Source organism: Bos grunniens, chromosome 15 (genome assembly GCF_055505025.1).
Source record: "Bos grunniens cultivar Pamir isolate PY7600 chromosome 15, Bosgru_T2T1.0, whole genome shotgun sequence".
NCBI lineage: Eukaryota > Metazoa > Chordata > Mammalia > Artiodactyla > Bovidae > Bos > Bos grunniens.
The window spans coordinates 77,375,317-77,401,868 of NC_141179.1; the positions used below are offsets into that span (position 1 = coordinate 77,375,317).

Genomic DNA, 26,552 nt, shown 5'->3' on the forward strand with positions numbered 1-26,552 from the left:
TGAAAAAAGTCCATCTAGTCAAAGCTATGGTTTTTCCAGTAAAGTATGGATGTGAGAGTTGGACTATAAAGAAAGCTGAGTGCCAAAGAATTGATGACTTTGAACTGTGGTGTTGGAGAAGGCTCTTAAGAGCCCCTTGGACTGCAAGGAGATCAAACCATCCTAAAGGAAATCAGTCCTGAATATTCATTGGAAGGACTGATGCTGAAGCTCCAGTACTTTGGCCACCTGATGAGAGCAGTTGAATCAATGGAAAAGACTCTGCTGCTGGAAAAGATTGAGGGCAGGAGAAGGAGATGACAGAGGATGAGACGGTTGGATGGCATCATCGACTCAATGGACACGGGTTTGAGTAAACTCTGGGAGATAGTGAAGGACAGGGAAGTCTGACGTGCTGCAGTCCATGGGGCTGCAAAGAGTCGGACATGACAGCAACTGAACAACAACAACAAAATAAATTAAAAAATAAAAACACGACGTAAACCAGATAAACAAAGCCCACCTGAGGGTCGAATGCTGGGTTCAGCGACTCCTGTTCCAAGAATATGTTACCTCATTCCTTCTCGCTGCTTGCTCTTCCCTACCCACCAAGGAGCTTTCACCCCCATCAAGGAGGGTCAGTCCCATTCTCCGGGTCATTTTTTTTTCACTACTTCAATCTCAGTCTTCCTCTCCTCTGCCCACCCGATTTCCAGGATGCTGTCTGGGACAGGATCCCCACCTGCGCGTATCATAGTCCAGGGTAAGTCCATTGGGCCAACCCAGGTCTGTGTTGATGAGGACCTTCCGCTCAGAGCCATCCAAGTTCGCCCGTTCGATCTTGGCAATGTGGCCCCAGTCTGTCCAGAAGAGGTACCTGGGACACGATGGTGGCATCAGCAAGGCATGGGAAGATGGCACCCAGAGGTCGAGAGAATACCATTAAGAAAGAGGCATATTCAAGTGCCTCCTCCCCAGGCCCTTCTCCCCTGGGTCTCTTTCCTGCTGGCCAAAAACTTACCCCTTCCTGGGGAAAACAGCGATGGCCCGAGGCTCATCCAGGCTATTGTTGATCAGCACTTTGCGGCAGGAACCGTCCAGCCTTGATGCTTCGATGGTGTTTCGGCCCGTATCTGTCCAATACAAATTCCGGGCCACCCAGTCCACCGCCAGCCCATCAGTGGTCTTCAGCCCACGCCCAATCACCGTCTCCATGTTGCTGCCGTTCAGATCTGCTCGCCTTGAGGAACAGCCCAGGGTTAGATGACTGATCAGATCAGCAATAGGCTGATACCCCTTTAATCCACATTCCCAGAGTTGGATTCCCACTACACTGTAAGCTCCAAGGGGCAGGGACCAAGTATTTATAAGTACATGCATGCATGTGTGCATGCTAAGTAGCTTTTCTGTGACCCTGTGGATTGTAGCCTGCCAGGCTCCTCTGTCCTTGGGATTCTCCAGGCAAGAATACTGGAGTGGGTTGCCATGCCCTCCTCCAGGGGATCTTCCTGACCCAGGGAGCAAACCCACATCTCTTAAGTCTAACCTGCGTTGGCAGGAGGGTTCTTTACCACTAGCGCCACCTGGGAAGCCCATTTGTAAGTACATTCCTCAGCGTCTAGCACAGTAGGAATTCAAAATACTTGCAGACCTAATGAATAAAGTATTGGGAGGACAGAGTGTTTCCTGCTCTAAGTAGGTGGCATTTGGGCCCATGTCTTGCCAGAAGGCAGGTTAATAAGCCCCATACACCTTCAGGAGGAGACAAGGATTGCCAGGTGGTGATTAGAAGAAAGGGAAGATTTTTCAAAATCTACCTGTGCATTTTTTATAACAGTCTGACCTATAGGAGGGAATTCAAGCCCAGGATGGGGGAAGGGGCATGTCACCACACATGGGGGCCTTCTCTAAACTCTACATGCCCACCAGCTCTCAGGATGAGATTCTAATGCACCCCTCAGGGAGAAAAAAGGGACTGCTCCTGTTCTTCCACATGAGAATCTCTGCCGTGGTAAACCCCTCTAACGGTACGTGAACGTACGTGAACGCAGGGTACCACGTTCCTTGGCTGTGCTGGGTGAAAAATTGAAAGAATAAAAATTTAAATAAAACAAAAAATATTTAAAAAACAAAAACAAGCACAACCTTGCAAACCACCATAAACCTTGCATTTGGCTGGTATTTCTGTATTACAGTACACCCAGTTTGGCGATGTGGCCAACTAATCAGTGGGTCTTAGAGGATCCGTGGAAGTCCTGTAGCATCCAGTAGTAGGGGTAGAAGGCGCCGGGTCCCTAGCCTGACTTTATCTGTTTGTTTTACACACTGGACTTCTAGTCCTCCTTAAATAGGGAAATTCCCTGGAGGTCCAGTGGGTGAGACACTGTTTGCACTGCAGGGAGCATGGGTTTGATCCCTGGTCAGGGAATCCCGCAAGCTGCAAGGTGTGACCAAAAATATAAATTCATGAAACACGAGATAGGCCGTGCGTGTGCTCAGTCATGTCCAACTCTGTGCCACCCCATGGACTGTAGCCTGCCAGGCTCCTCTGTCTGTGGAATTTTCCAGGCAAGCATACTGGGGTGGGTTGCCATTTCCTCCTCCAGGGGACCTTCCCAACCCAGGGATCAGACGCAGGTCTCTTGAGTCTCCTGCACTGGCAGGCGGATTCTTTTATCACTGTGCCACCCGGGAAGCCTGGCAAAGCACATCAGAATCTCCAAACAAGCAAACAAACAAAAAAGTTTGAAACTCTTCTGGGATAACACTGCAAAGCAACAAATCCAGGTCAGAACTCCCTATCCAAGTTGCCAAATCACTCAGTCCGTTTAGAGGTGAACCCAGGCCATGACCTCAGCCATCAGAGACGGGAAGCAGGTCTGTGTCCTCTGGAGGTTTTCAGGGACACTCATACCTGATAACATCCAGGAACACATCTGTGTAATAGACCTTGCCATCCACGCTGTCGTAGTCCAGGGAGATGACATTGTTGAGCTCGGGGACCGGTACATGCACATCCGTGTGGTCGCTGGTGTCCAGGGAGATACGCCGGATGGAGCCGCGGCTCGAGAAGAGCAGGTATGTCTCAGGAGCGGGGTCGCAGGTCTTCCCATCTCCCTTCAGCTGGATGCCGGTGGGGCAGGCACAGGAAAAGCCCGAGGGCCGGGGCAGGCACAGGTGAGAGCAGCCACCGTTCCTGGGTCCGCACTTGTTCACACCTGGTGACGAAAGAGAGAGAAAGGGGCAAGTTTTGACACCCGGCCCGGAATATGGTCTGAATCTTAACCGAGGCACAGGTTTGATCATGCCTGATGGTCTACTGTTCTGCATAACAGGATTTGGTGCCCAGCAGGGATGAGCTGGAATGAGCAGGGGTATCTCCGGGAGTCCTTTAAAGGGGACAGCACCCTGCCGTGGGAGTATGCAGTACCCGTCGTACCCAGAGGGAACACAGCCTGATCCTGGAGGAGGAGCTTAGGTAGGTCCCTGTCCCTCTGGTTGTAAAGGCATCTCTCTGCTCTGGATAGATCTCTGATGCTGAGACGGCCCCAGAAAGTCAGAGGCCTCTGGCTCACAGCCCTCGGGGTCTTCTCACCCAGGGGCTGTGACCGGTCCACAGCCTGGATGTCCATGAGGCCTGGCAGGTTGGACCTCACCAGGATGACGTTGCTGCCAGTCCCCTTGTCGGCACGGTGGATGCTACGGGTCTGCCAGTCAGTCCAGTAGATATAGGCATCGAGCAGGGTGAGGCCATACGGGTGCTGCACAGGCGATACCAACGTGTGCCGATTGGCACCGTTCAGATCCGCAGCCTCAATTCGCTGTGGAGGAAGGAGAGGGTACCGGGTGGCTGTTAGGAGACGTCCCACGGCCCCCCTATACTCCCAGACTCTGCGCAGGAGCAGGACCCCCACCTCGGTGTGGGCGTCAGCCCAGAGCAGCTGGGAGCTGGCCTTGTCCACAGTCAGTCCGTTGGGCCACCCGAGGTTGCTGTTGATGAGCACGGCGCGGTCGGAGCCGTCCATCCCAGACCGCTCCAACTTGGCATGCTCCCCCCAGTCCGTCCAGTACATGAACCTGGGCAAGAGACGGTAATAGCTGGTTCCTCCCACAGTTCCTGTACACTGGGAGTCCTCACAATACGCCAAACACCGTGAAAAGCATTTACACGTACAAACGGGAGTTGTTTAATGACTACAGAGTTTCAGATTTGCCAGACGAAAAAATTCTGGAGACCTGTTTCACAATAATGTGAACGTACTAACACTACTGAACTGTATGCTTGAAAATAGCTAAGATGGTAAATTTAATGTGATGTTTTTCACGATTAAAAAAACTACTTTCAGGACTTCCCCGGTGGTCCAGTGGCTAAGACTCAGTGTTCACAATGCAGGGGATCTAGCTTCAATCCCTGGTCAGGGAACTAGATCCCACATGCCATAATTAAGACCCTGCACAGCCAAATAAATTTTTTTTTTAATGATTAAAATATTTAAAAAATTAAAAGAAATTTTTAGTACTTTCCATGCATTATCTCACTTAATCCTTACAAGGTCCACAAGGCATGCATTTTCATTATCACCTCCACTTTACAGGTAAGGAATTTGAAGACCACACGTGTGTGCTAAGTCGCATCTGTCGTGTCTGACTCTTTGGGACCCTATGGGGTGCAGAAGCCAGACTCCTCTGATCATGGGATTCTCCAGGCAAGAAGAGTGGAGTGGGTTGCCATCTGAGGACCAGGGAGGTTAAATATTGAACCCAAAGTGACAGACGCAGCTAATAAATGGTGAAAAAATTTGAAATCTGGGTGTCTGATTCCAGGGTTCATGCTTTGAACCTCTATGCTCTACGGCCACCCTGAAGGCCATCACAAGGGAGAGGAAGCGCCCCCGGGAGGTCAGTCTTGGTGCTCCTGCGGGGCGGGCGCGCTCATCCTGCCGCCCAGGGCCCCGGAGCCGCTCTCACCCCATCTCGTGGTACAATACGATGGCGCGCGGGCTATCAAGGTTCTGCCACACCAACACCTTCCGCATGGACCCGTCCAGGTTGCCCACTTCGATCCGGTTGGTTCCCGTATCTGTCCAGTACACTTTCCGGCCGATGGCATCCACTGCGAGGCCATCTGTGGTCTGCAGCCCTGCAGGAAGTCAACAGAGCACACTGGCTCCTGCCTTGAGACAGATGGGCTCTCTCCCCAGCGCTGTAGCCAGACAGGCGGGCCCAAGGCTGGGAGCAGGGCCCACCTGTGGTGATGAGGTCTTCATGCTGCGAGCCGTCCAGACGGGCACGGCTGATCCTGTGCAGCGTGCTGTCCGACCAGTACACTCTTCCTGGAAAGGAAAGGCAGGGCTCAGCCCGGACCTTCGCCCCGCCCCGCCTCCAAAGGAACACACACCGCTGACTCGTGTTCTGAGACGCCTGGGCACGTCAGAGAGCCCTGTGTCCCCAAGGAGAGGAAATCAAGAGAAATATTGTAACAGGATAGCCCTTGGCAGAGATGAAGAACGTGGCCCCCAACCCCATGCCCTCATAACAAAAGAGAAAGTGCTACAGAGATGGGCAGGGGTTGTGCCAGAGGGAACGGGAGGCCTCTAGGCTCTTAGCAGGAGGCAAAGGTGGTAGCGAGGAGAGAGCCGTTGCTATAGGGGCCAGGAGAGCAGGGAGGATCACGCAGACCTTCCTGGGGATCCACTCCAATGGCAATGGTGTTCTTCATGGTGATGTTAATGGGTACCACCACGTCGGCAAAATAAGGGATGTCCAAGGAGACCATGCGGATGTCTATCCTCCTGGCGAAGATGAGGAAACTGTTCATGCCTGCCCAGGTGCGGAGAGAAGGAAAGAGGACAGTCATCCTAGCACTGCAGTGAGAGGATCTGGAGTAAGGCAAGCTGAAGTTCACGCTTTCCGCCTCCATTAGTTTCTAGTTGTGTGATCCTGAGCACATTATTTAAATTGTTTAAGCCTCAGTTTCATTATCTGTAAAATGGGGACAATGACAGGGGGCTGTAGGGATAAAAGGTCAATACAGAAAAACCCTTAGCATTGGGTCTGATTCATGGACACAGTTCTGTATTATTGTCACAAAAGTGAATCTCTTTGAAGTTTAAAAAACTTCACGTTAAGTGAAACAGAGCTTTGCCCACAGCCTGGGACGATTTAGAGCTCCTTTCTCACTCAAATTCCCTAGGAAGTTTGGGTTCAAATGTAGCCTACCATGAAGCATCCCCTAGAGAGAAACATCGGCTTCCAACATTTGGGCAGCCAGCTCCTGCTTCTGAGACCTTTCAATTCAGATTATCATGAAGGTTGTGCTGGTCGTGCCTACTCACACAAGTGCCATTTCCAAAGGAGGTACCACTACCTTGTAATTTATCACATGTTCTAGTATTTACTATACCAATTTGAGGCAGATGGAACTAAAGTGATTTAGTCTAACTGAATCAGTATATTATAACAATTTCCCAACAGAGGAAAATAAAAAAGAAAGGAGCATCTTTTTCTAATATGCATGAAGATGCCATGAGACCTAGTTGGACCCTGCTTCTAATCCTGCCTGCCTGTTCCCTTGCATCTCCTCTTTTTTTAAAAAAGCTTTATCTTGCCCCTAAGCCTCTAGAAGCTTAGGTCCCTCAGACCATATTAGAGTCCACTTGCGAGGAAGGTAGAGAGTCACTGCCCCTGTCCCAAAGAGGCTCTAGCCAGGTCTGTGATGCCTAGACCTACCTGGTGAACAAGTCTTGCCATCAGGCATCACGTTAATGCCTGTGGGGCAGGTACAGCTGAAGCCACTTGGATTTGGGGACCGAAGACACAGGTGGCTGCAGCCGCCGTTCTCCGTAGCGCATGGTGTGGACACTGGGTGGGGAGGAGGGAGTCAACGAGAAGGACCGTGGCAGAGGGAAGCCAAGGAGAAACCAGTGTGGGCCAAGGGCCGGTCACCTGGGGGCCGCCGGCGGTGGAAGACGTGGATGTCCATCAGGTTCTCCAGGTTCTCCTGCAGGGTCTCCCGGTCCAGCCCCGTCAGCCGGTCGGCACTCTGGATACTCTTGGTCTGCCAGTCGGTCCAGTAGATGCGCTCCCCATACAGGGTCAGCCCAAATGGGTGGGGCAGCTGGCTTCCGATCAGTACCTGCCAGGGCCCCAGCGCTTACATCATGCCCCAACCAGGTCTGACAGTACAGGCGTCAAGGGCGCACTCTGCCAGTACCACCTGCTGTGTGACCTTGAGCTAGAGCTGGTTATAAAATATCTCGAGCCTTGGTCTGCCAATCTGTAATAGAATCATGACAGTGCCTGGCTCCAAGGGTTGTGTGATGATTCTAACAGATCATGTATTATTTATATAATCTCAAAGGATCTCTGTACAAGTGACTTACTAACTACAAAAGGAGAAACAGCAACTTCACAGTGGACACCACCTTCACCACACAATCAAAGATGGTGACTTGCTTGGTGGTTCAGTGGTTAAGACTTTACCTTCCAACGCAGGGGATGTGGGTTCGATCCCTGGTCAGGGAACTAAGATCCCGCATGCCTTGTGGCCAAAAAACCAAAACATAAAACCGAAGCAATATGGCAACAAATTCAATAAAGACTTTCTAAATGGTCCACATTAAAAACAAATCTTAGAAGAAAAAATTGGTATTGCAATGATGAGACAAGCTGACATCTGCGGCTACTAATAAGACATACTGAGAACTCAGGACACGACTTAATGTAGTATTCCTGCCCCAGATGTATAATCTGAATCCGATCACAAAGATACGTCAGACAAATTGAGGGACATTCTACAAAATAACTGGCATTTACTCTTTAAAGATACAGAGATCAAGAAAGATAAAGAAAAGCTGAGGAAATGTTCCAGATTAAAGAGACATCATGACTTAAAACAACTGTAATCTGGAACTGGACCCTAGACTAAAAAAGAAAAAAAAGTTATAAGGACATCATTGGGGCAATTGGTGGTGACGCTGAATATGGACTACGGATTAGACAGTAATATTGTATCAATGTTAAATTTCCTGATACTGATCACTGAACTATGATTATGAAAGACTGAGTTCTTGTTCTTAGGAAATACGCATTGGACTCTTTGGACTCTCTGGGGTTCAGGGCAGGATATCTCCAATGGAATCTCAGACGGTTCAGAAAAATAAGGTCTGTGTGTGTGTGCGTGTGTGTGCATGTGTAGAGAGAGAATGAGAATGGTATAACCATGTGGCAAAATATCAGTTATTGGTTCTTTTGACTCTTCCTGCAGCTTGTTAAGTTGGAAATTATACCAAAATTAACAGAGAGAGAGAGAGAGGTCATGGGCCTAGTATGTGACTGGTGATAAATTAGCATTTGTGGTGATGGTTATTAGGAAAGCGCTTATACCCTGGCCCACAAGCCACATGGTCCCTAGTTCGCTTTTATCATCAAGGAGCAGGGACCCCAGGCTCTGGAGTACAGCCATAGTCTCAGAGAAATAGCATTCACCCCACACTGGATATGCCCTAGGCCTCCCTGGGTCCCGTCAGCTGCCAGCCAGGAAGCCCCGTTGGGGAGGCGGTCGGGGCTGTGGGAGGATGCCCATGTGCCACGCTTACCTTCCTCTTGCTGCCATCAAGTCCGGCAAACTCAATCGTCTTCATGCCGGCATCAGCCCAATAGAGCCGCTGGGACCCATAGTCGATGGCTAATCCATTAGGCCAAGTCAGATTGGAAGAGATGATGACCTGCCGACCTGAGGCATCCATGCCGGCTCGCTCAATCTTGGGGCTTGCACCCCAGTCCGTCCAATACATGTACCTGGGCACAGGCAAGGGCGGTCTTACAAGCCTTCCAGTTGAGGATTCAGGGTTCCCAGGGCCCGAGGGTTTCTACTTGCAGTGGCTGCCCCACAGCCTCCCCAGCCTCTTGCCTCAGTTTCCAGCTCCCTCCTGGGTTCAGAGCTGTCTCTGAAGGTCTTACATCTTATATCACTACCAAAAACCACCAAAGGTCTTAAATATTTACTTGACTGGATAGGTTAAAGAATTACGGTACATTAACTTAACAGAATTCTATATAACCATCAAGAAAAAAAAAATCTACTAATCAAATGGGAAGATATCCAAGATATATAGCCAAGTGAAAAAAACAAGATACAGCTACAGTATGTTGTCAAACAAAAACCACCACCACCACCATATGTGTGCATACACAGGGAAGAAAATCTGGAAACACTACCCTCCACTGTTAACAACAGTTACTTTTGGAGAGTGACATTGGAGAGAATTGTCACTCTCGATAAACTGTTTAAAAAGACAATGGCTTACTTTAGTAAGCAGACCAAAAAGCAAAAACAAAAAAGAAAAAGAAGGAAAAAGAAGTTTTAGATGTAAAAGATTTCCTTGGCCATGAAGGAGACAGATTGGTCACGATGCTCTGAGGCTGCTCGTGCTTCCTCGGTGTGCCTGTAAGATCTGGCCTCTCTCCCTAGGCTCCAGACTGCACTCTAGTCCTCAGATCGGGGGTGAGGGGAGCTTGCTCCAGAGGGGCAGGCGCTCACCCGCCCATGGGCTCCACCACGATGTCCCGGGGGCGATCAAGGTTCTCCCAGAGAAGGACCGTCCTCATGCTGCCGTCCGTGTTGGCCACTTCAATCCGGTCTGTCCCTACCAAGAAGTCAGTGCGGGCAAAGATATCAACTCGAGTCTTGGTCGTTCACCCTCTTACCTTCCATGCCCAGCACAGAGCTCGGTGTGCCACAAATCCTCAAGAAATACTTTGTGATAAAAGCAATGAACATGGAGGGACCTGAATTTCAAGAAGAAATTCAAGGAATTGATTAGCTCCGTTTCTTGGAAGACTAAGGCTTCTTCAACCCAAGTAACCCATTCTGATAATTTAAGGCCATGCTTCTCCAACTGTACTGTGCCTAAGAACCAGAAGAGCTTGTGAAAATACGGATTCCTAAGCCCCAAAGATTCTGATTGAGCAGGTCTGGAGCAGGGCCCAGGAATCTGCATTTCTAACAAGTTCCCAGGTGATGTTGACGCTGCTGGTCCAGGGACCACACTTTGAGTAGCTCTCATTTAAGGCACTCTCCCTGCCTCCCACACTTACCTGCCTAATAGAAAATGCCTCTTTCACCAAAACAGTGATGGAAGGAAAACCACAGGGTATAGGCTTCTCATCTGAAATGCCTCAAAACATTCTCAAGCATCAGCTGCACAGCAGAAGTAGCTGCCACTTGAATGGCAAATGCCAAACCCTCAGATGTGAGCTTCTAACTTCAGTTCTGCAGCAGCCCAACCACTCCTGACTGACCAAGGACTTCAGGTCAAGACGGAAATGAGCTAGGAGGGACACTAGGTTCTTTCGAGCTGAGGCCAGGGCTTTAAATAAGAAGATCCCAGAGTGTCAGGCCACACGTGCCCTTTACATACCTGCATCTGTCCAGTAGAGCTTGTTGGTGGCCCAGTCAATGGCCAGGCCTGCCGGGCTCTCTAAACTGGTGTCCACTACCACCTGGGCGGGAAGCAAGACTGTATCACCAACCGGACTTGCACCCCAGCTCTGGAGCCCAAACGCCAGCAACTGGCAGGCTGGCAAAGGTCTGGGAGGCCCTTCCCTGGGAAAGGGTGAATCCCACCCCTTCTGCCCTGCCCTCCCTGAGGGCCTGTGCCCCACGTCCGGCCCTACCTCCTGCCCTGTTCCATCCCACTTGGCCCTGCTGATGGTGTCAGTGCTGACGTCTGTCCAGTACACGTGGTCATCCCGCGAGTCCCAGTCAAGGGCCACAGCGCTGCGCACATCAGCCAGTGGGATGACATCGTCGGACAGGTCCTCTGTGTCGAAGCTGATCCGACGGATGTCCATCCTTCGGGCAAAAAGCAGGAACTTGTCAAGACCTGATCAAAGGCCGAAAGGGGTCTTCTTTTAATGCTCTAAATCCGATAACAGTGGCAGACACAGACGCTCGCCTGCGGGACATCTGGTTCAACCACACTTCCTGGGGTCTGGTGCCCTTTGTTCCCTTTGCTTCACACCTCAGACCCCCTCTGAGCGCTGGGCAGCCCGTGCTGGCACCATCAGACTTGAGGAGCCAATGGAAATAGACGCCAGCAGGGCCCAGAAGGGCATCCTGTTCAAGTGTCTGTCAGCTGTATCTCGACTCTCCTCCGCTCTTACTTTGCTCAGGGTCCCCTAGTGGACTGGGCTAGATCCCTGTCAAGCCCCCACCCCACCTCTCTGCCTTCCGCGTCTGCTTCAGGACTTCTGCTCCACTGTGTGGTCTAAGACCCCTTCCTCTATGCTCTTCACGACTCGGGCCAATAATGACTATTTGCTGAGTACCTGCTCCTTGCCCGGCACTGAGCTTCCTGTTTTCCTTGACTTGTCTCATTTACCCTCCTAACAGTCCTTTGTGGTTCACACTATTCTTATTCTCATTTTCTGGATCAACGATCCAGAGGCTAACAGGGGCCCAGGAACTGGCCCAGGATCCCACAGCTACCAAGCACTGGAGCAGGGGACTTGAACTCAGGTCTGACTTCAAAGGTGGAGTTCTGGCCACACTCCTATTCAGCATTTTCCCAGCTGGCTCTTCTCCATCCCCTGCCCCTATTCCAGTCTGTCTGAATATTTCCCAGTCTACTATTCTGCTTAGAAAGGCACTTCCTGCGTCACTTTATCAACTGAACTTCTTTTGGGGGAACTTCCTTGCATCTCATCAAGACCACATGGGAAGAGCTGGGCACAGGAGAATGCAAGGAAACAAGGTTCTCAATTCAAAGTGCGTTGAATGACTCCTGCCTCTGTTCCCTGGAATAGTTTCACTCTCTGGAAAGGACCTAGGTCCTGAGAGAAATTTGGTTTTCACCAGAGACAAGGAGGGCAGCAGGCACGCAGCAGTAACAGAAGAGCCATGATGTGTGAAGCATCTCCCCGGCCCCTGGCTGGGTGTGCCACCCAGTTGGATCACTCCTCTCTGGACTATTCTTAGGAAAAAAATCACCTGCGCCTCTGAGCTAGACAAGGCCCACCCTCTCAAGGCAATATACCTTCAGGCACTCAAAGGAAGCCAAAGCAGCAGTTCAGGGAGCCCCCAGGGAACCCATCATCTTTCACTCACTAGACACTTATTTATCCTGGGCCTCTGTATATAGAGCATCATCAGATGTCTTTACCTTACTCTCTGGCTTAGGGGCTAAGACAGTCTCTAGGGTGATGCTAGAGGTAAAAGTGAAGTCACTCAGTTGTGTTCAACTCTTGGCGACCCCATGGACTATACAGCCTACCAGGTTCCTCTGTCTATGGAATTTTCCAGGCAAGAATACTGGAGTAGGTTGCCATTTCCTTCTCCAGGGGATCTTCCTGACCCAGCGATCGAACCTGGATCTCCCACATTGCAGGCAGACGCTCTACTGTCTGAGCCACCAAGGAAGCCCCAAAGGTAAAGAGCTAGGAAACCGTTCCCTTGCTTTATAGAAGGGTCTGGAAACCTCCTGCTGCCTAGGGACAAAGCGTCCTGGGTGAAATGATCCACAAGCCTGTTTGCAGGGGTTCATGCTTGACTCTGTGGTGTCCCTGAGCCTTCAGGGATGACCGCTGGGCCCTCAGCCCTCAGCTCCTTACCTTCTTCCTCTCCAGGGGCTGCCTGAGGAGCTGGCTCCTCCCCTAACCAGGCAATTCCCAAACTCCTCCCCCTTGTTTGCTCCACCCACCCTCACAAGGCAGGTCCACTGAGGCAGGGGCCCTAAACCCACTTACTCTGGGCACAGGCGTGGCTGCTGATCTTGCGGAAGCCGGTGGGGCAGGCACAGGTGTAGTTCTGTCCACTGGGCAGACACAGGTGGGTGCAGCCTCCGTTGTTGTCCCCACAGCGATTTTTCCCTGCTCAAAAAGCCCAGAGCAAGAGGGTCAGGTGAGGTTGGCAGAAGGGGTCCCAAGGCTAGTGAGTGGGAGTGTAGCAAAGGCACGATCTTCCGGAAGGAAGAAACTATGTCTTCTTATTTTGTATATCTGCCCCCACCTACGAGCAGAGTGAATACCTGACACACAGGAAATGTTTGCATGAATTAGATGGGGGATAGCAAAGCAGAATGAGTCTTTCCTAAGTCTCCATGTTGTACCCTACGGGTCCAGCAGAGGGCGGAATGAGTCCACACCAGCACCAACCTTAAATTTCCTTGCTGGGAAACCTGGCAACTGTTGACAGGTGCAAGGAAGGTTCTCAGAAGCACTGGAAGCTCACCAGGTGGGCGTTCTTTTTTACCTGCAGGCTGGCGCTGGGGGTGCAGGGTGTGGATGTCCATGGGGAAGTGGAGTTTGTTGCGAATGATCTCCTGGTTCTTGCCAGTAAATTTGTTGGCACTATTGATGCTCTTGGTGTGCCAGTCTGTCCAGTACAAGCTGTCTTCAAACACCGTGATGGCAAAGGGATGCGGGAGGCCTGGGGAAAGTCCAGGACGACCTCAGTCTACACATGGCCTGCCCGGCCCCTGGGGCCAGGCCTGGCATCTGTACAAATCTCACCCTCTGCCAAAGGCTTCTGGGGTCTGGGACAGGGTAAGCAGAACGAGAGATGAAGGAGAGCGAAGGAAGGGCCTCACCCTGGCTAATGACAGCCTTGCGGTGACTCCCGTCCAGATTGGCCCTCTCAATGACGTGGTGCTTAGCGTCCACCCAGTACATACGGCGCCCGGCATAATCGATGGTGAGGCCGTTGGGCCAGAAGAGATGGGTATCAGCGATGATGCGGCGGCCAGAGCCATCCATGCTGGAGGCCTCGATGCGGGGGGTGTTGCCCCAGTCTGTCCAGTAAATGGTCCTGGGAAGAGAGAAAAGGACATTGGGAGGCAGGCAGTAGAGGGCAGGTAAGGTACCCAGCATAGTAATCAGGCAGGGGGCTCTTACTGATTTCACCCAGGGAACTCCAACTGGTGGGAAATACATTCTGTTGGGTTTACAGAATGTTTTTCAATGTTTGAATTATTTATTTTATTATTATTAAAAAACAAATTTTTGGCCACATCGCATGGCATGTGGGTCCTTAGTTCCCTGACCAGGGATCCAACCCATGCCCCCTGCATTGGAAGTACGGAATCTTAACCACAGGACCACCAGGGAAGTCCCTCAATGCTTGAATTTAAATGTCTCTAGACAGAGAATGTATTCATTTAACAAAAATATTTTGGAGTATCTGCTATGAGATGAGCATATCTTTTCGTATTGAGAGCATGGCAGTGAACAAAACAGATGAAAATCCTGACCTTGTGAAACAAAAAATACTAGTGGGCTACGACTCGGGACAGGCATTTTCCTCTTGGTCACAGCTCTGCCGCTGCCTTTTGTCATTTTCACACCCGCACACGCACACACATGCCACGTACCGCACACGCACACACATGCCACGTACCACACACACACTACGCTTCTAAACCAGGGGACCTATAACTGTAGGGTCTTAGAAGACACCCCTCTCAATTGACTGCACTTAATTTTTAAAAGCCAGAGGCAAAGAACTTCCCCTGCAAAAGACCTTTCTTCTAATGATAAAATTACTAATTTTTATTAATTCGCTCAACCCTATAAACTAATAACAAAGGTACTAAACAGCTACCACTTACATAATGTGTGTTGTGCCATTTAAAATGCATCACCTCACTTCATCTTCACACAGCTGTGAGGTAGGTATATTTTTATCACCAGTTTAGAAATAAGTAAAATGGAAGCCTAGAGAGATGAACTAGCCCAAGGCCATACAGTCAGTTACCGAAGAGCTGGAAACCCAGGTGCGTCTGGGTGCAGAGCCAAGGCTATTAACACCACACTGTGAGGTCCCCTGGCCCCCCAGTAAAGCCTGGCCCAGGTGGCGGAGGAACTGTCCCTAAAGGATGTAAGAGGAACGTGGCAGCTGGAGTCACAACTCGCTCACCCCTCCATGGGGTGCAAGGCGATGGCCCTGGGCTTCTCCAGGTTCTGCCACAGCAGCACCTTCCGGTGGGCCCCGTCCAGGTTGGCCACCTCAATCCTTGAAGTCCCCGAGTCGGTCCAGTAGAGTTTGTCATGGACCCAATCCACAGCCAGGCCCCCTGGAGGAAAGAGGTCATGGAAAGAGCGTCAGGGCTTCAGCGGGGGCCCCTGTGTGCTATAGAAACAAGGGCAACTCTTGCACGAAGCTGTTTCTTGGGCCAGGCACTCTTCTCACCATTTTACAAACACACGTTTTACCTTGAATTGTTACAACTGTGTGAGTTAGGTGCTATAATAATCCCCATGAGGATGAAGCAACTGAGGCAAAGAGAACTCAAGTAACCATCCAAGGTCATGCGTTTCCTCCTCTCAGCCAATCACATTCCACTTCCGGAATCCTAGCTCCCTGACCCCTACTGGCCCCGGGGGTTTGCAATTTGTGCCTCAGGGTTTTACAGGGGAACATCATCAGTTCCATAAGCATCTGAGTCAAATGTGCTTAATTAATACCGAATTCTAACCCACTTCCCCTGCTTGTCGAATGGCATGAGATGGCAGAGCGAGCTACTGTTTTTCTAATCTGCAAACATTTGGATGCTATCTATCTGGGTCCATCAGAATATTCCTAATATGAAGTAATCAAAACAAAAGTCAGAATTAGATGGGATGCCAGGCTGATAGAGAATTACAGCTGTCATCCACAAATCTCTGGTTTCAAACAGTTCCATTCAACGAAATGGTCTCAGTATTCTCAGTGATCGAGCTCAATAACAAGCAAATATTACAAATCTGAGCCTATAAAATGACTGTAGACTAATGAACATTTTCGGTATTAGAGCTGCATGCAAGGCCTCACTGTGAGACGTTCTGCTGCCTAAAGGTTTGTGGCCACTCCCGTGTTCCTCCCTGGGTGCTGTTGCACATGGTGTGGCCCTGCCCCTCCCCACGGGTCCCCGTTCCTTACCTGGGCTCTCGAGCCCTGTAGACACAACCTCCTCCACGTTGCTGCCGTTGAGGTTGGCGCGGAGGATCCGGTCCAGGGTGACGTCGGACCAGAAGACAAGCTCGCGCCGGTGGTGGAAGTCCAGGGCGATGGCGTTCTCCAGGTTGTTGAGCAGCAGCGTGTACTCGGAGCGGTGCGGCAGCACCTGCCGGATGTCGATGCGATTGGCGAACAGTAGCACAGGCTCCGGCCCTGGGACGTGGCATAGAAATGGGGCCCCAACTGGGCTCCAGAGCTGCTCCCTGGCAGCCATCAGCATGCACCCCTCCAAGCTCCAAGGAGCCTCCTGGCCCACTAGGGCATGTCTCAAGCTGTCAGCATCCATCATTATGAGAAGACTGGCAGCCTGCAAAGCGTACACCTCATCCCATTCTTGGGGCCCAGAATGCAACTCACAATCCATTTTAATGCTATGGAAACATCTCTCTGGAACAAACTTATGGTCCCCAGGGAGGAAGGATACGGGGAGACAATAGTTAGGGAGTTTGGGATGAATATGTACACGCTGCTATATTTAAAATGGATAACCAACAAGGACCTATGTAGCAGAAGGAACTCCGCTCAATATTACATGGCAGCCTGGATGGGAGGGGAGTACAGGGGAATGGATACATGTACATGTGTGGCTGAGTCCCTTTGCTGTGCACCTGAACTATCCCAACATTGTTAACTGACGATTCTGTTCTTCAGTTGCTCAGTCGTGTCCGACTCTTTGCGACCCCATGGACTGCAGCACGCCAGGCTTCCCTGTCCTTCACCATCTCCCAGATGAAGACAAGTTTGCTCAAACTTGTTATTCGGCTATGCTGCTGCTGCTGCTGCTAAGTCGCTTCAGTCGTGTCCGACTCTGTGCGACCCCATAGACGGCAGCCCACGAGGCTCCCCCGTCCCTGAGATTCTCCAGGCAAGAACACTGGAGTGGGTTGCCATTGCCTTCTCCAATGCAGGAAAGTGAAAAGTGAAAGCGAAGTCGCTGAGTCTTGTCTGACTCTTAGCGACTCCATGGACTGCGGCCCACCAGGCTCCTCCATCCATGGGATTTTCCAGGCAAGAGTACTGGAGTGGGGTGCCATTGCCTTCTCCGGTTAATCGGCTATACCTCAATATAAAATTAAAAGGCAAAAAAAAAAAAAAACAAAACATCTCTCTAACTCTACCAATCTCCAAGCACCAGAGCCCCTGGCTGCCCTGCTCAGCTCTCTGCCCACCCAGCCAAATGCCAACCCCCGCTCCCCCTTACCCAGAGCCTTGCAGCTGCGCCGGTCAGGCCGGAGTTCGTAGCCTGCTTCACACCAGCACTGGAAAGCCCCCTCACTGTTGGTGCAGCCCTGGCTGCAGTACCCCTCCTCGGCACATTCGTTCACATCTATGACGACGGAGCAAGGGCAGGTGATCTCGGTTCTACCATCTTCCAGCCCGAGCTCCCAAGCTGACCAGCTCTTTCCTGCCCACACACCCGCCTACTTCCCAGGTCCAGCGGGAAGCCTACAGAGCAAGTGGTTAAGGGTTTTGAGCTGGGCTGGGGTCCCAGCTCTGCTATTCATCGGCACTGTGACCTTCATTAAGTGACAACCTCTCTGAGCTTTCATTTCCCCCCGTCTTCGAAATGAGAGGGACAACAACCCCCAGCTCCCGGGGCTATTGAGAAAATGACACACGGTCACGTCTCTCAGAGGGCTGACCCATGGCTAACCCAGCCCCCCGCCCTGCTCCCGCCCAGGGGGCCCCAGCTCACCCTGGCAGGTGCGCCCATCCTCAGTGAGCCGGTAGCCAGTGTGGCAGGTACACTGAATGGCCCCCCGCACCATCTGGCACTTCTGGGCACAGCCGCCGTTGTTAACACTGCAGTTCTCCTCACCCGTCCGGGGCCCTGTGCCAGCCAAGCCAGAGATGGGAGTTGAGCCCGGAATCCTCCCCCAGACAGCCAACTTGGCATTCCACCTGGACCACGAAGAACAGCTCCCGGGGCTGCAAGCGTCCCTGGGGAGGACTCTCTTTGAAGCAGATGGGTGGGGCGTGGCCACAAACCATGGGCGGGCGCACCCGGGGAGTGGGGTGGGGACACTCACGGCAGTTCTGCTGGGGGCTCTCATCGCTGTTGTCCCCACAGTCGTTGACCCCGTTACACAGCTTCCTCTGCCCGATGCAGCGCCCGTTCCAACACAGGAACTGGTCCGAGGCACACTGGGGGCTTCCTAGAGAGGAAGATGAGGAGGGAAGGACAGCCAGGTCAGTGCCAGGCAGGGCTGACGGGGCTTGGGTCAACAACAACAAAAAGATGGGAGCCTGTCATTTTCTATGCTGAGCTGGAGACAGATGAGACTCAAGGTGGGAGGGTCGGGGTCCAGAGCAGGAAACAGCTCAGACAGGGCTGTCTGCATTCGTGTTCTCCCCAGGACAGCACAGTGGCACGGTAAGATGGGACGTGGGGCAGAATGAGAGAGCCCACCCATGTGTTAGGCACCTGTGCGGCTAGGGGAGGGGGCGTAGGGCTGTCAACCGGAGAGCAGGCCAGAGGAACAGGCGCTGGCCACGTGTGAGTAAGAATGTGAGAGGCCGTTGAAACTCCCGGCCCTGATATTGTGTTCCGGGCTGTGAGGCTTCGGGTCAACAGATGCACCTGATTTGACACTGGTAACTGAGACAAGCAGGAAGAATCCAGGCCATGGGCAAGACTTGATGAAAGCATCATGTTGGCCCGACTGGAGAGGCAGCAGTAACACCCTCTTTCCACCTCCTTGCTCCAGACTAACTACGGGCTAAGGGGCCTGGGGCTCTCCAGGGAGACCCTACCCGTGTTCTCACAGTTCTCTTCATCGCTGTTGTCCGCACAGTCGTCCTCCCCATCACAGCGCCAGGACAGACGGACGCAGCGGCCCGACCGACAGCGGAACTGTTCCGCTGTACACACCGAGGTGGCTGGGCAAAGCACAGGGCTGATGAAAGGCTGACCCCGCTTTAGCCTGAAGCCCCACCCTGCCACCCTAGGCTGCACTTTACGCCAGCACCCACGCCACTTTTTTTCCTAAGATTTTTTTTTTTTTTTGATGTGGACCATTTTTCTTTTTGGGGGGCTAAAGTCTGTATTGAATTGTTACAATGTTGTTTCTGTTATGCGTTTTGGATTTTTTTGGCCAGGAGGCAAGAGGGAGCTTAACTGCCTAAACAGGGATCAAACCGGCACCCCTGTCTTCAAAGTTAAATCTTAACTAAAGGACTGCAGTGAAATCCCTTTGACACTCTTCTTGACACCAGGGTCACAGTTGGTCTCTATGGCATCTCTGTGGGAATCAAAAAAAGGTGTCTTTTCCTCAAGACATTTTACTGCCATCTGCTGGAAAACTGCCATGATGACTATATAGATCTAGAGAATTATGGAATAAAGAAGTCTACTGGGGGACTGGCATCCTTTGGACCTAGCACCTTTGTGCAGTGCCCAGCCTACACGACTGTATATGGTGGACCTGTCTTAACTATCTTGGAGCTTTATTAGAGGTGGCCTGTCCCTGCTTCCGGCCCAGACCTTGGCACTGCCCCCCACTCACTGCAGTTGCGCTCATCAGACTGGTCATCACAGTCCGCGTCGCCGTCACAGCGCCAGCCCGCGTTGATGCACAGGCCACTGTCACACATAAACTCGCCAGAGCGGCAGGGCTGGTGGGAGGCTGGGGAGACACGCCAGGCTTCTGTCTTAAGCCAGTCTACACACACAGCGTCCCACCGTGGACCAGGAAGCAACAGCCCTGGCACCCTGGCTCCTCCAGGTTGGCCCCATAGGGAACCAGGGACTCTAGAAGCTCCTCTCCTGAGCTCCTGCCCCAGCTGGCAACCGGGCCTCACCCCCGCCCCCCCAGGAGCTCCTCCCAGCCGGCCTCCCCTCCTCCACCCCGCTGGCCAGAGTGCTCACAGCAGTCAGACTCGTCCGACCAGTCTCCGCAGTCGTCATCACCGTCGCAGTGGTAGATGTCGAGGATGCAGCGGCCGTAGGCACACTGGAACTCCTCCAGGTTGCAAGGGGGTGCTGGCACTGCTGAGGCTGGAAGGAGGGCAAGGCGGGGAAGGGCACGCACTCAGGCCCCCTCAGAGGAGAAGGGCCCGGACTCCTCCAAGGGGCCAGGCACTCAGACATAGAAGTTTCCTTGGGCGTGGCCCTGATACACGCCCATTTGCCAGAGGACCAAAGGGAGGCCTCCCTTCTCACCTGGGGCACCTGTTCCCTCCCGGCCCCGCCCAGGAGGAGCTGTTGCCTAAGAACCCACCCTCCCGCCGGCGACCTGCGCTGTCCTTTCACTCGTCGGCCTGGCCCTCAGCCCACCGCATGGCGCCCTCTGCCCCCAGCCCAGCCCGGCAGCCTGAGTCCTGGGGCCACTTACGACAGCTCTCTTCGTCGGAGCCGTCTTTGCAGTCGGTGTCTCCGTCGCAGTACCAGTGCTCAGCAATGCAGCTTCCATCGCTGCAGCGGAATTCCTTGTCCGAGCACTTGCGCATGTCTGGGGGGTGGGGAGGGGGGTACACAGTGGGACAGCAGTCCTGCAGGAGCCGCACCGGTTACCCTCCGGTCATCCTCCCTGACTCCCACCCTCGCTGCCCCCTGGGAGTCTGACCCAGGCCCTGCAAGACTCCGTGGGTTCGGTATAGACTCCTGAGGGGAAAGAAGAGGCTCTGGAGACACTGGCCTCAGGTTCCCGTTCTGTGGTCCCCGGGGTGTCGGGCCCATCTCCCCGTCCTGCTCTCCTCCAGCTGCTCCAGATACCCAGGCAGTTCAAGGGTTGGGCAGTGCTAGGGCCCCTGAGGCTCTTGCCCCTGCCTCGGCCAGGCCATCCACCAGCCTCCCTGCCTGTCCCCGCCGCCCCCCTGGAGCACCGCTCACCACACTGCTCATCACTGTTATCGCCACAATCATTGTCACCATCGCAATGCCACAGGCTCCGGATGCAGTAGCCATTCTGGCAGGGGAACTCGTCCTCCTCACACTCCCGGGGGGCTGTGGGCACAGAGCAGTCAGGCTGCTGCAGGCCGGGGCAGGGGGCCGGCCAGCGCCCGGACACCCAGCAGGAAGCCTGGTGGAGCAGAGCAGCTCCGATACTGCCCTAGGGAGCTGGGGAGCTGGCTGTCCCCCACCTCCAGGGGGGCTTAGATAAGCCGAGAGAGGAGGTGGAAGGACAACAGCCAAAGACCACGGGCTGGGGCCTCATTTTCTTTTCTTTTCTTTATTTATTTTGTATTTATTTTAATTGGAGGGTAATTACAATATTGTAGTGGTTTTGCCGTACACTGACATGAATCAGCCATGGGTGTATGTAATACACCACATTAACAAATTGAAAGATAAAAACCACATGATTATCTCAATAGATGCAGAGAAAGCCTTTGACAAAATTCAACATCCATTTATGATAAAAACCCTCCAGAAAGCAGGAATAGAAGGAACATACCTCAACATGATAAAAGCTATATGTGATAAACCCACAGCAAACATTATCCTCTATGGTGAAAAACCGGGGCCTCATTTTCTGATTGAAACGCCTTGCCCCGCCCAGCCGGCCGTCAGCCGCCCAGCCCCGCCCAGCACTCACGACAGTCCTGCTCGTCCGAGTCATCCTCACAGTCGTTGTCCCCGTCGCACACCCAGGAGCGGCGGATACACTTGCCGTTGTCACAGTGAAAGTCGAGAGGGGAGCAGGTGGGCAACTCTGAGCCCCGGGAACGGGAGGGGAACAGGGGTCAGTCTGGGGCACTTACTCAGGCAGGCCCCATCTTTCCCTCTGGCTCTGTCTGAATTACGGTCCCTCCTCACTGGCTCCTCCAACTGCCCCTGGCGCCCACTAATACAGAACCAGGCAGAAACAGCAGCTAAGAAGAGAGAGCTTCCTCAGGGGTTCACAGGACAGAAGAGTCCGAGGAACTCAAAACCACCCGGAAAGCAGTGAAGGAAAGCATGAAAAGAGAAGCAAATGTATTCCGCACCCCGCCCCGCCCCACGCCATTCCTCTTATTAAATAATGGCTGACACACCTGGGCTCGATGTCAAGTTCTAGAACTCATTACTTTTATCACACAAGCCAGTTACCCTCACCTAGCTCCAGGTTCTTCCGACTGTACAATGGGGATAATTATAACTGACTCAGAGAGGTCTTTTGAGATAATGCATATGAAAGTGCTCCATGAAAGTGAGCCATTTACCACCATCGCAATTAGCTAAACTGGTTAGGGGTAATAAGGTCCGGGCTATAGCTTCACTCTTACGAGACTAATTAGCCTCCCTCAGACATAGGTGCTGCCGGGGTGGGGGCCACACCCCAGAACCCAGACACATAACTGGCTCAGGAGCAATATTGCTACAGTCCAGGACGTGTATCCAGGGCACCCTAGCCTGTGGCGTACGTTATCACACTATGGGAAAGGGGAGACTTAACAAGAATATAAAATTTCTTACCAAGTTTATGTTATTTAAAAAGGTGTGATTACACAGAATACCAACGTAAGAAATAAACAGTCTGCATCCACGTATAGTGTGCACATTTAAAAATACACAAATATGCATCACAAATACACACGCACACAAATACAGAGATCTATTCAAGGCTGTTTTTTCCTGTGCTTGTTTAAAGTCTCTGTTTTATTGGCTATATTGGGTGTGCTCAGTCGCTCGGTTGTGTCTGACTCTTCGTGACCCCATGGACTGCAGCCCGCCAGGCTCCTTTGTCCATGGGGATTCTCCAGGCAAGAATACTGGAGTGGGTTGCCATGCCCTCCTCCAGGGAATCTTCCCAATAACCCAGGGACCGAACCCAGGTCTCCTGCATTGCAGGCAGGCTCTTTACCATCTGAGCCACCAGGGAAGCCCAGGAATACTGAAGAAGGTACCCTATTCCTTCTCTAGGGGAGCTTCCCACCCAGGAATCGAACCGGGGTCTCCTACATTGCAGGCGGATTCTTTACCAGCTAAGCTACCATTTATTGACTATACGTGTGTGGAAATATGGGAAACAGGGGAAGGTTGAAGCCATACACACTGTGAGGAAACCTCCCATCTGTTTATATCCATCACCCTCCCAAGAGCCCGGGGCAGGGGGAGGGTTCTCACTACATCCGTCCTCATCGCTGTGGTCCCCGCAGTCGTTGTCTCCATCACACTGCCACTGGGCAGGGATGCAGGTACACTCTCCGAGGGCGCTCACTGCACACGTGAAGTGGCTCCGACCACAGGCACACTCGGGGCTGCTGGCCAGTCCTGGGCAGAGAAAAGAGGAACCAGTGAGGGCTCAGCTCCCACCCAACCAAAACCCATTCCAGGTGGGGCAAGGTAGAGGAGCCGAGTCTAGGGGCACTGTTACCCAGGAGGTCACGGAGACAACTGCGGGGAGATGTGGGTGACGTCATGGTGCCGTCCCCCTCCTCTAGGCACAAACAGTCCAGAAGATACTGTCTGACTTTGGGCTCACAGACGGCCCAGGTCTCCCCTCTATGACAGGGTTTTCTGCACACCCGCAAAGGACCAGAGACAAATGACACCAATTGCAGGGCTACTGGTCCCGAGGAAAGGGAACCAGGGACAGGAGGCCAATGCACAAAGGCTTCCAGGTCCTTCCCTCTGAATCCAGGTGGCTTTATGGATGCTTTTGCCTCTATTCAGGACCCGGACGCTGAATTAAAATGCTGGCGCCCCTCTGGGGATGAGAAGTCACACCGAGGAGCAGGAAGCAGCAGACACTGCTGGGAGTCCTACAGTCAGAGCGCACCTCTAAGGGGGGCGACCAGGAGAAGGGGGGACGGGATACAGGGTAGGGAGACCAGGTTCCCCTGGGGCAGAGCGACTGGGGCCAGCCGGGGCCTTCCTGTCTGCGGGCCTGGCCGTGGCCCGGAGGAAGGATGGCAGGGGCTGCCCCGCCCCCAGCCCTCACTGCACGCAGCTGGGCTTCCCTATTGAGCATCCAGCTATCTGCCTGGCCAAGTCCCATGACCGGCCGCTGCGCCCCCTCCCCAGCGTGCCCAGCAGGATGCCCTGGGATGGCGTGTGAATGGCTCGGTGCCCCCGCTCCAGCCTCAGCTGGAACAAAGGGTTCTGCCAGGGTCACTCTTCCCACCCCCCACACCAGCATTCATCTAACCCGCTGGGCTGCTGCAGCTGGGAAGGATGGGGGCCACCTCTCCCTTGCTCATCTCCCCCACTTGCTTTCTTCTCCTTGTCCTCCCCTCCGCTGGGTGCTGCCCTCGGGCTGGGCTGGAATGGGGAAGGAGTCAGCTCCCAAATGCCACCCCGCTTCCTTTCCTATTTCCCGGGGCCCAGCATTCCTCTCTTGGCTCATCTCCTTGACATCCATCGTCACTTCACATTATATTCCTGGGGCCAGCTTTAGGGTTCAGGGCCCAGAGTGAAAGGGTGGATTGCTATTCCCACCGAAAGCAAAGGACTGCTGTTCCCTAGACCCCTCCCTCTCCACATCCACCCCCAGGACAATGATAAGCAGAAAGCAGGGGTCCCTAACCTGCAGATGGATGGGGGGGTGGGTGGGCAGCCTTTATGATCTGTGAAGCTCTGAAACTACAGGCAAAACGTATGTCTCTGGAGTAGAGGACCACAGCTCTCACCCCACCTTCAGCGGAGGACTTGCCCTCACCTTCCACATGCTGAGGGAATTGGCTGCCCGAGAAAAGATGCAGGACTTCCTGCGGAAGCCACAGGAATCCATCTGGGAGAAGCTGCACATCTACTCCAAGGCCAGTTCGCCTGTCTCTCCAGGTCTCCCCAAGTGCAGGACGGAGAAACTTTTCTAAGTGTGATCAGCTCATCACAGCTATAAGCACTGTTTTCGGGGACTCTGGCTGGGATGGAAGAGCAATAACTAAGTATTCCAGAGGACTCCGTGCCACGGGGCTCACCAAGACACTGACCCCCTTCGTGGGGAGGAATGATGAAGAGCAAGAATAGGCTGCCACAGTGGTTTCCAGTGAAGGATGTTTTTTTCTCCCTGGGGGGCATTTGGCAACGTGTGATGACATTCTGGGTTGTAACTGGTGATGCGGATGGAAGTCAGAGGATAAAGGCCACAGACGCTGCGGATGGAATTCAGGGGATAAAGGCCACAGACGCTGCGGATGGAAGTCAGAGGATAAAGGCCACAGACGCTGCTATTAGTCCACAAAGTACAGAACTGCGGCTGCTGCTGAGTTGCTCAGTCGTGTCTGACTCCGCGCGACCCTATAGGTGGCAGTCGGCTAGGCTGCTCCCCGTCTCTGGGGTTCTCCAGGCAAGAACGCTAGGCTGCTCCCCGTCCCTGGGGTTCTCCAGGCAAGAACGCTTGGCTGCTCCCCGTCCCTGGGGTTCTCCAGGCAAGAACACTGGAGCGGGTTGCCATTGCCTTCTCCAATGCATGAAAGTGAAAAGTGAAAGGGAAGTTGCTCAGTCGTGTCCGACCCTCAGCGACCCCATGGACTGCAGCCTTCCAGGCTCCTCCGTCCATGGGATTTTCCAGGCAAGAGTACTAGAGTGGGGTGCCATTGCCTCCTCCGAACATACAGGAAGGTGCCCCCAAACAAATAAGTTATCCGGCCTAAAATGTAAATGGAAGGTTGAGAAATACTGCTAACCACACAGAGCAGGGAGCAGGGCCACACCAAGGAGGCGATCAGGGTAAGGGGGTGAATGGAGAGGAGAAGGCATGGGAGGGAGGGGAAGAGGAAAAAGCTCTGGACCTGGAGCGGACAGAGTTGGGACCCCTGACCAGTTGTGCTACCTTGTATTAAGTACCATAGTCCCCTTAGCTTGGTATATAAAAAAGTCACAGACTTAGATGAGAAGATGAATGTGGGAGAGGCTGATCCATGCCTGGGCACACCAAGGATGCTCCAGAAGTGCAGGCTGGAGGTATGGGGACATGAGGATTTGGGGGCTAGCTTCTTTTCTAAAAGGCCTTGAAGCTAAGAACCTGAGTACCAGGATCATGGACAGCAGCACCTTAGGCTACATGCAAGTCAGAAGAAATCCAGGCTAGTGGTTAAGAATTTGCCTGCCAATGCAGGGGCACAGGTTCAATCTCTGGTCCAGGAGGATTCTCCAGGAGGCGGAGGAGCTGGGCCTGTGCTCCAGAACCTGTGCCTAGAACCTGTGCTCCAGAACCTGTGCTCCAGAACCTGTGCCTAGAACCTGTGCCCTGCAAGAGAAGCCAGCGTGGTAAGAGGCCCGCGCATCGCAAGGAAGAGTAGCCCCCGCTCACAACTTCACAACTATTAGAGAAAAGCCCCCACACAGCCAAAAATAATTAATAAATAAATAAATCTTAAAAAAAAAAAGGGGAATTCAGTAGGTAAAGAAGAGCCTTCAGGGGATTTTTTTTTTTTTTTTAAGCCTCCCCAACCCCCTTTGGCTGAGTGATAGCAGAAGTCCTGACTTCCCCCTGCAGACTTGGAAACAAAGCATTCCATCCGGTGGGCATCAAGTTGGTTGTTGAAAAGGCACGACTTCCTGCCTGTCAGAGCAACATCTGAACGTTGGCATGTGAAGGTCAGGCAGCCGGCGACAGGCAAACTCTTGGCTTGGGTGTTCATACGGTAAACAGACACATTATCCTCCAAGACTCAGCTCTTCTGGACAACTGCTGCCCCTCTGGGATCCTGG

General features: G+C 52.8%; 1 protein-coding gene and 1 long non-coding RNA gene across 6 annotated transcripts in view; one reads left to right on the forward strand and one right to left on the reverse strand.

Annotated features, from left to right (window-relative positions):
- The window catches only part of LRP4 (LDL receptor related protein 4), a 53,557-nt gene that overhangs the window by 16,198 nt on the left and 10,807 nt on the right, over positions 1-26,552 (reverse strand). For 2 of the 5 annotated variants that reach the window (XM_086341403.1, XM_086341402.1), the window contains exons 2-30: positions 23,022-23,168; positions 21,511-21,627; positions 20,805-20,918; positions 20,308-20,424; positions 19,842-19,970; positions 19,480-19,599; positions 18,728-18,853; positions 18,004-18,129; positions 17,670-17,804; positions 17,175-17,300; positions 15,896-16,126; positions 14,894-15,050; positions 13,569-13,786; positions 13,232-13,408; positions 12,727-12,849; positions 10,657-10,865; positions 10,401-10,482; positions 9,521-9,626; positions 8,577-8,778; positions 6,925-7,114; positions 6,709-6,840; positions 5,659-5,799; positions 5,226-5,312; positions 4,948-5,119; positions 3,894-4,056; positions 3,575-3,800; positions 2,894-3,197; positions 1,001-1,219; positions 722-856 (exon numbers count right to left, since the gene is read on the reverse strand). In XM_086341403.1, the coding sequence (XP_086197529.1) occupies positions 722-856; positions 1,001-1,219; positions 2,894-3,197; positions 3,575-3,800; positions 3,894-4,056; positions 4,948-5,119; positions 5,226-5,312; positions 5,659-5,799; positions 6,709-6,840; positions 6,925-7,114; positions 8,577-8,778; positions 9,521-9,626; positions 10,401-10,482; positions 10,657-10,865; positions 12,727-12,849; positions 13,232-13,408; positions 13,569-13,786; positions 14,894-15,050; positions 15,896-16,126; positions 17,175-17,300; positions 17,670-17,804; positions 18,004-18,129; positions 18,728-18,853; positions 19,480-19,599; positions 19,842-19,970; positions 20,308-20,424; positions 20,805-20,918; positions 21,511-21,627; positions 23,022-23,168 (4,531 nt within the window). Of the gene's footprint in view, positions 1-721; positions 857-1,000; positions 1,220-2,893; positions 3,198-3,574; positions 3,801-3,893; positions 4,057-4,947; positions 5,120-5,225; positions 5,313-5,658; positions 5,800-6,708; positions 6,841-6,924; positions 7,115-8,576; positions 8,779-9,520; positions 9,627-10,400; positions 10,483-10,656; positions 10,866-12,726; positions 12,850-13,231; positions 13,409-13,568; positions 13,787-14,893; positions 15,051-15,895; positions 16,127-17,174; positions 17,301-17,669; positions 17,805-18,003; positions 18,130-18,727; positions 18,854-19,479; positions 19,600-19,841; positions 19,971-20,307; positions 20,425-20,804; positions 20,919-21,510; positions 21,628-23,021; positions 23,169-24,555; positions 26,228-26,552 lie in introns of those variants that run through there. The other 3 variants (XM_086341406.1, XM_086341404.1, XM_086341405.1) reach the window with 3 other exon arrangements.
- Positions 1,691-4,784, forward strand: LOC147358530 (uncharacterized). The gene is made up of 2 exons (XR_015142371.1): positions 1,691-3,457; positions 4,575-4,784. It is a non-coding gene; the product is annotated as an uncharacterized LOC147358530 (long non-coding RNA).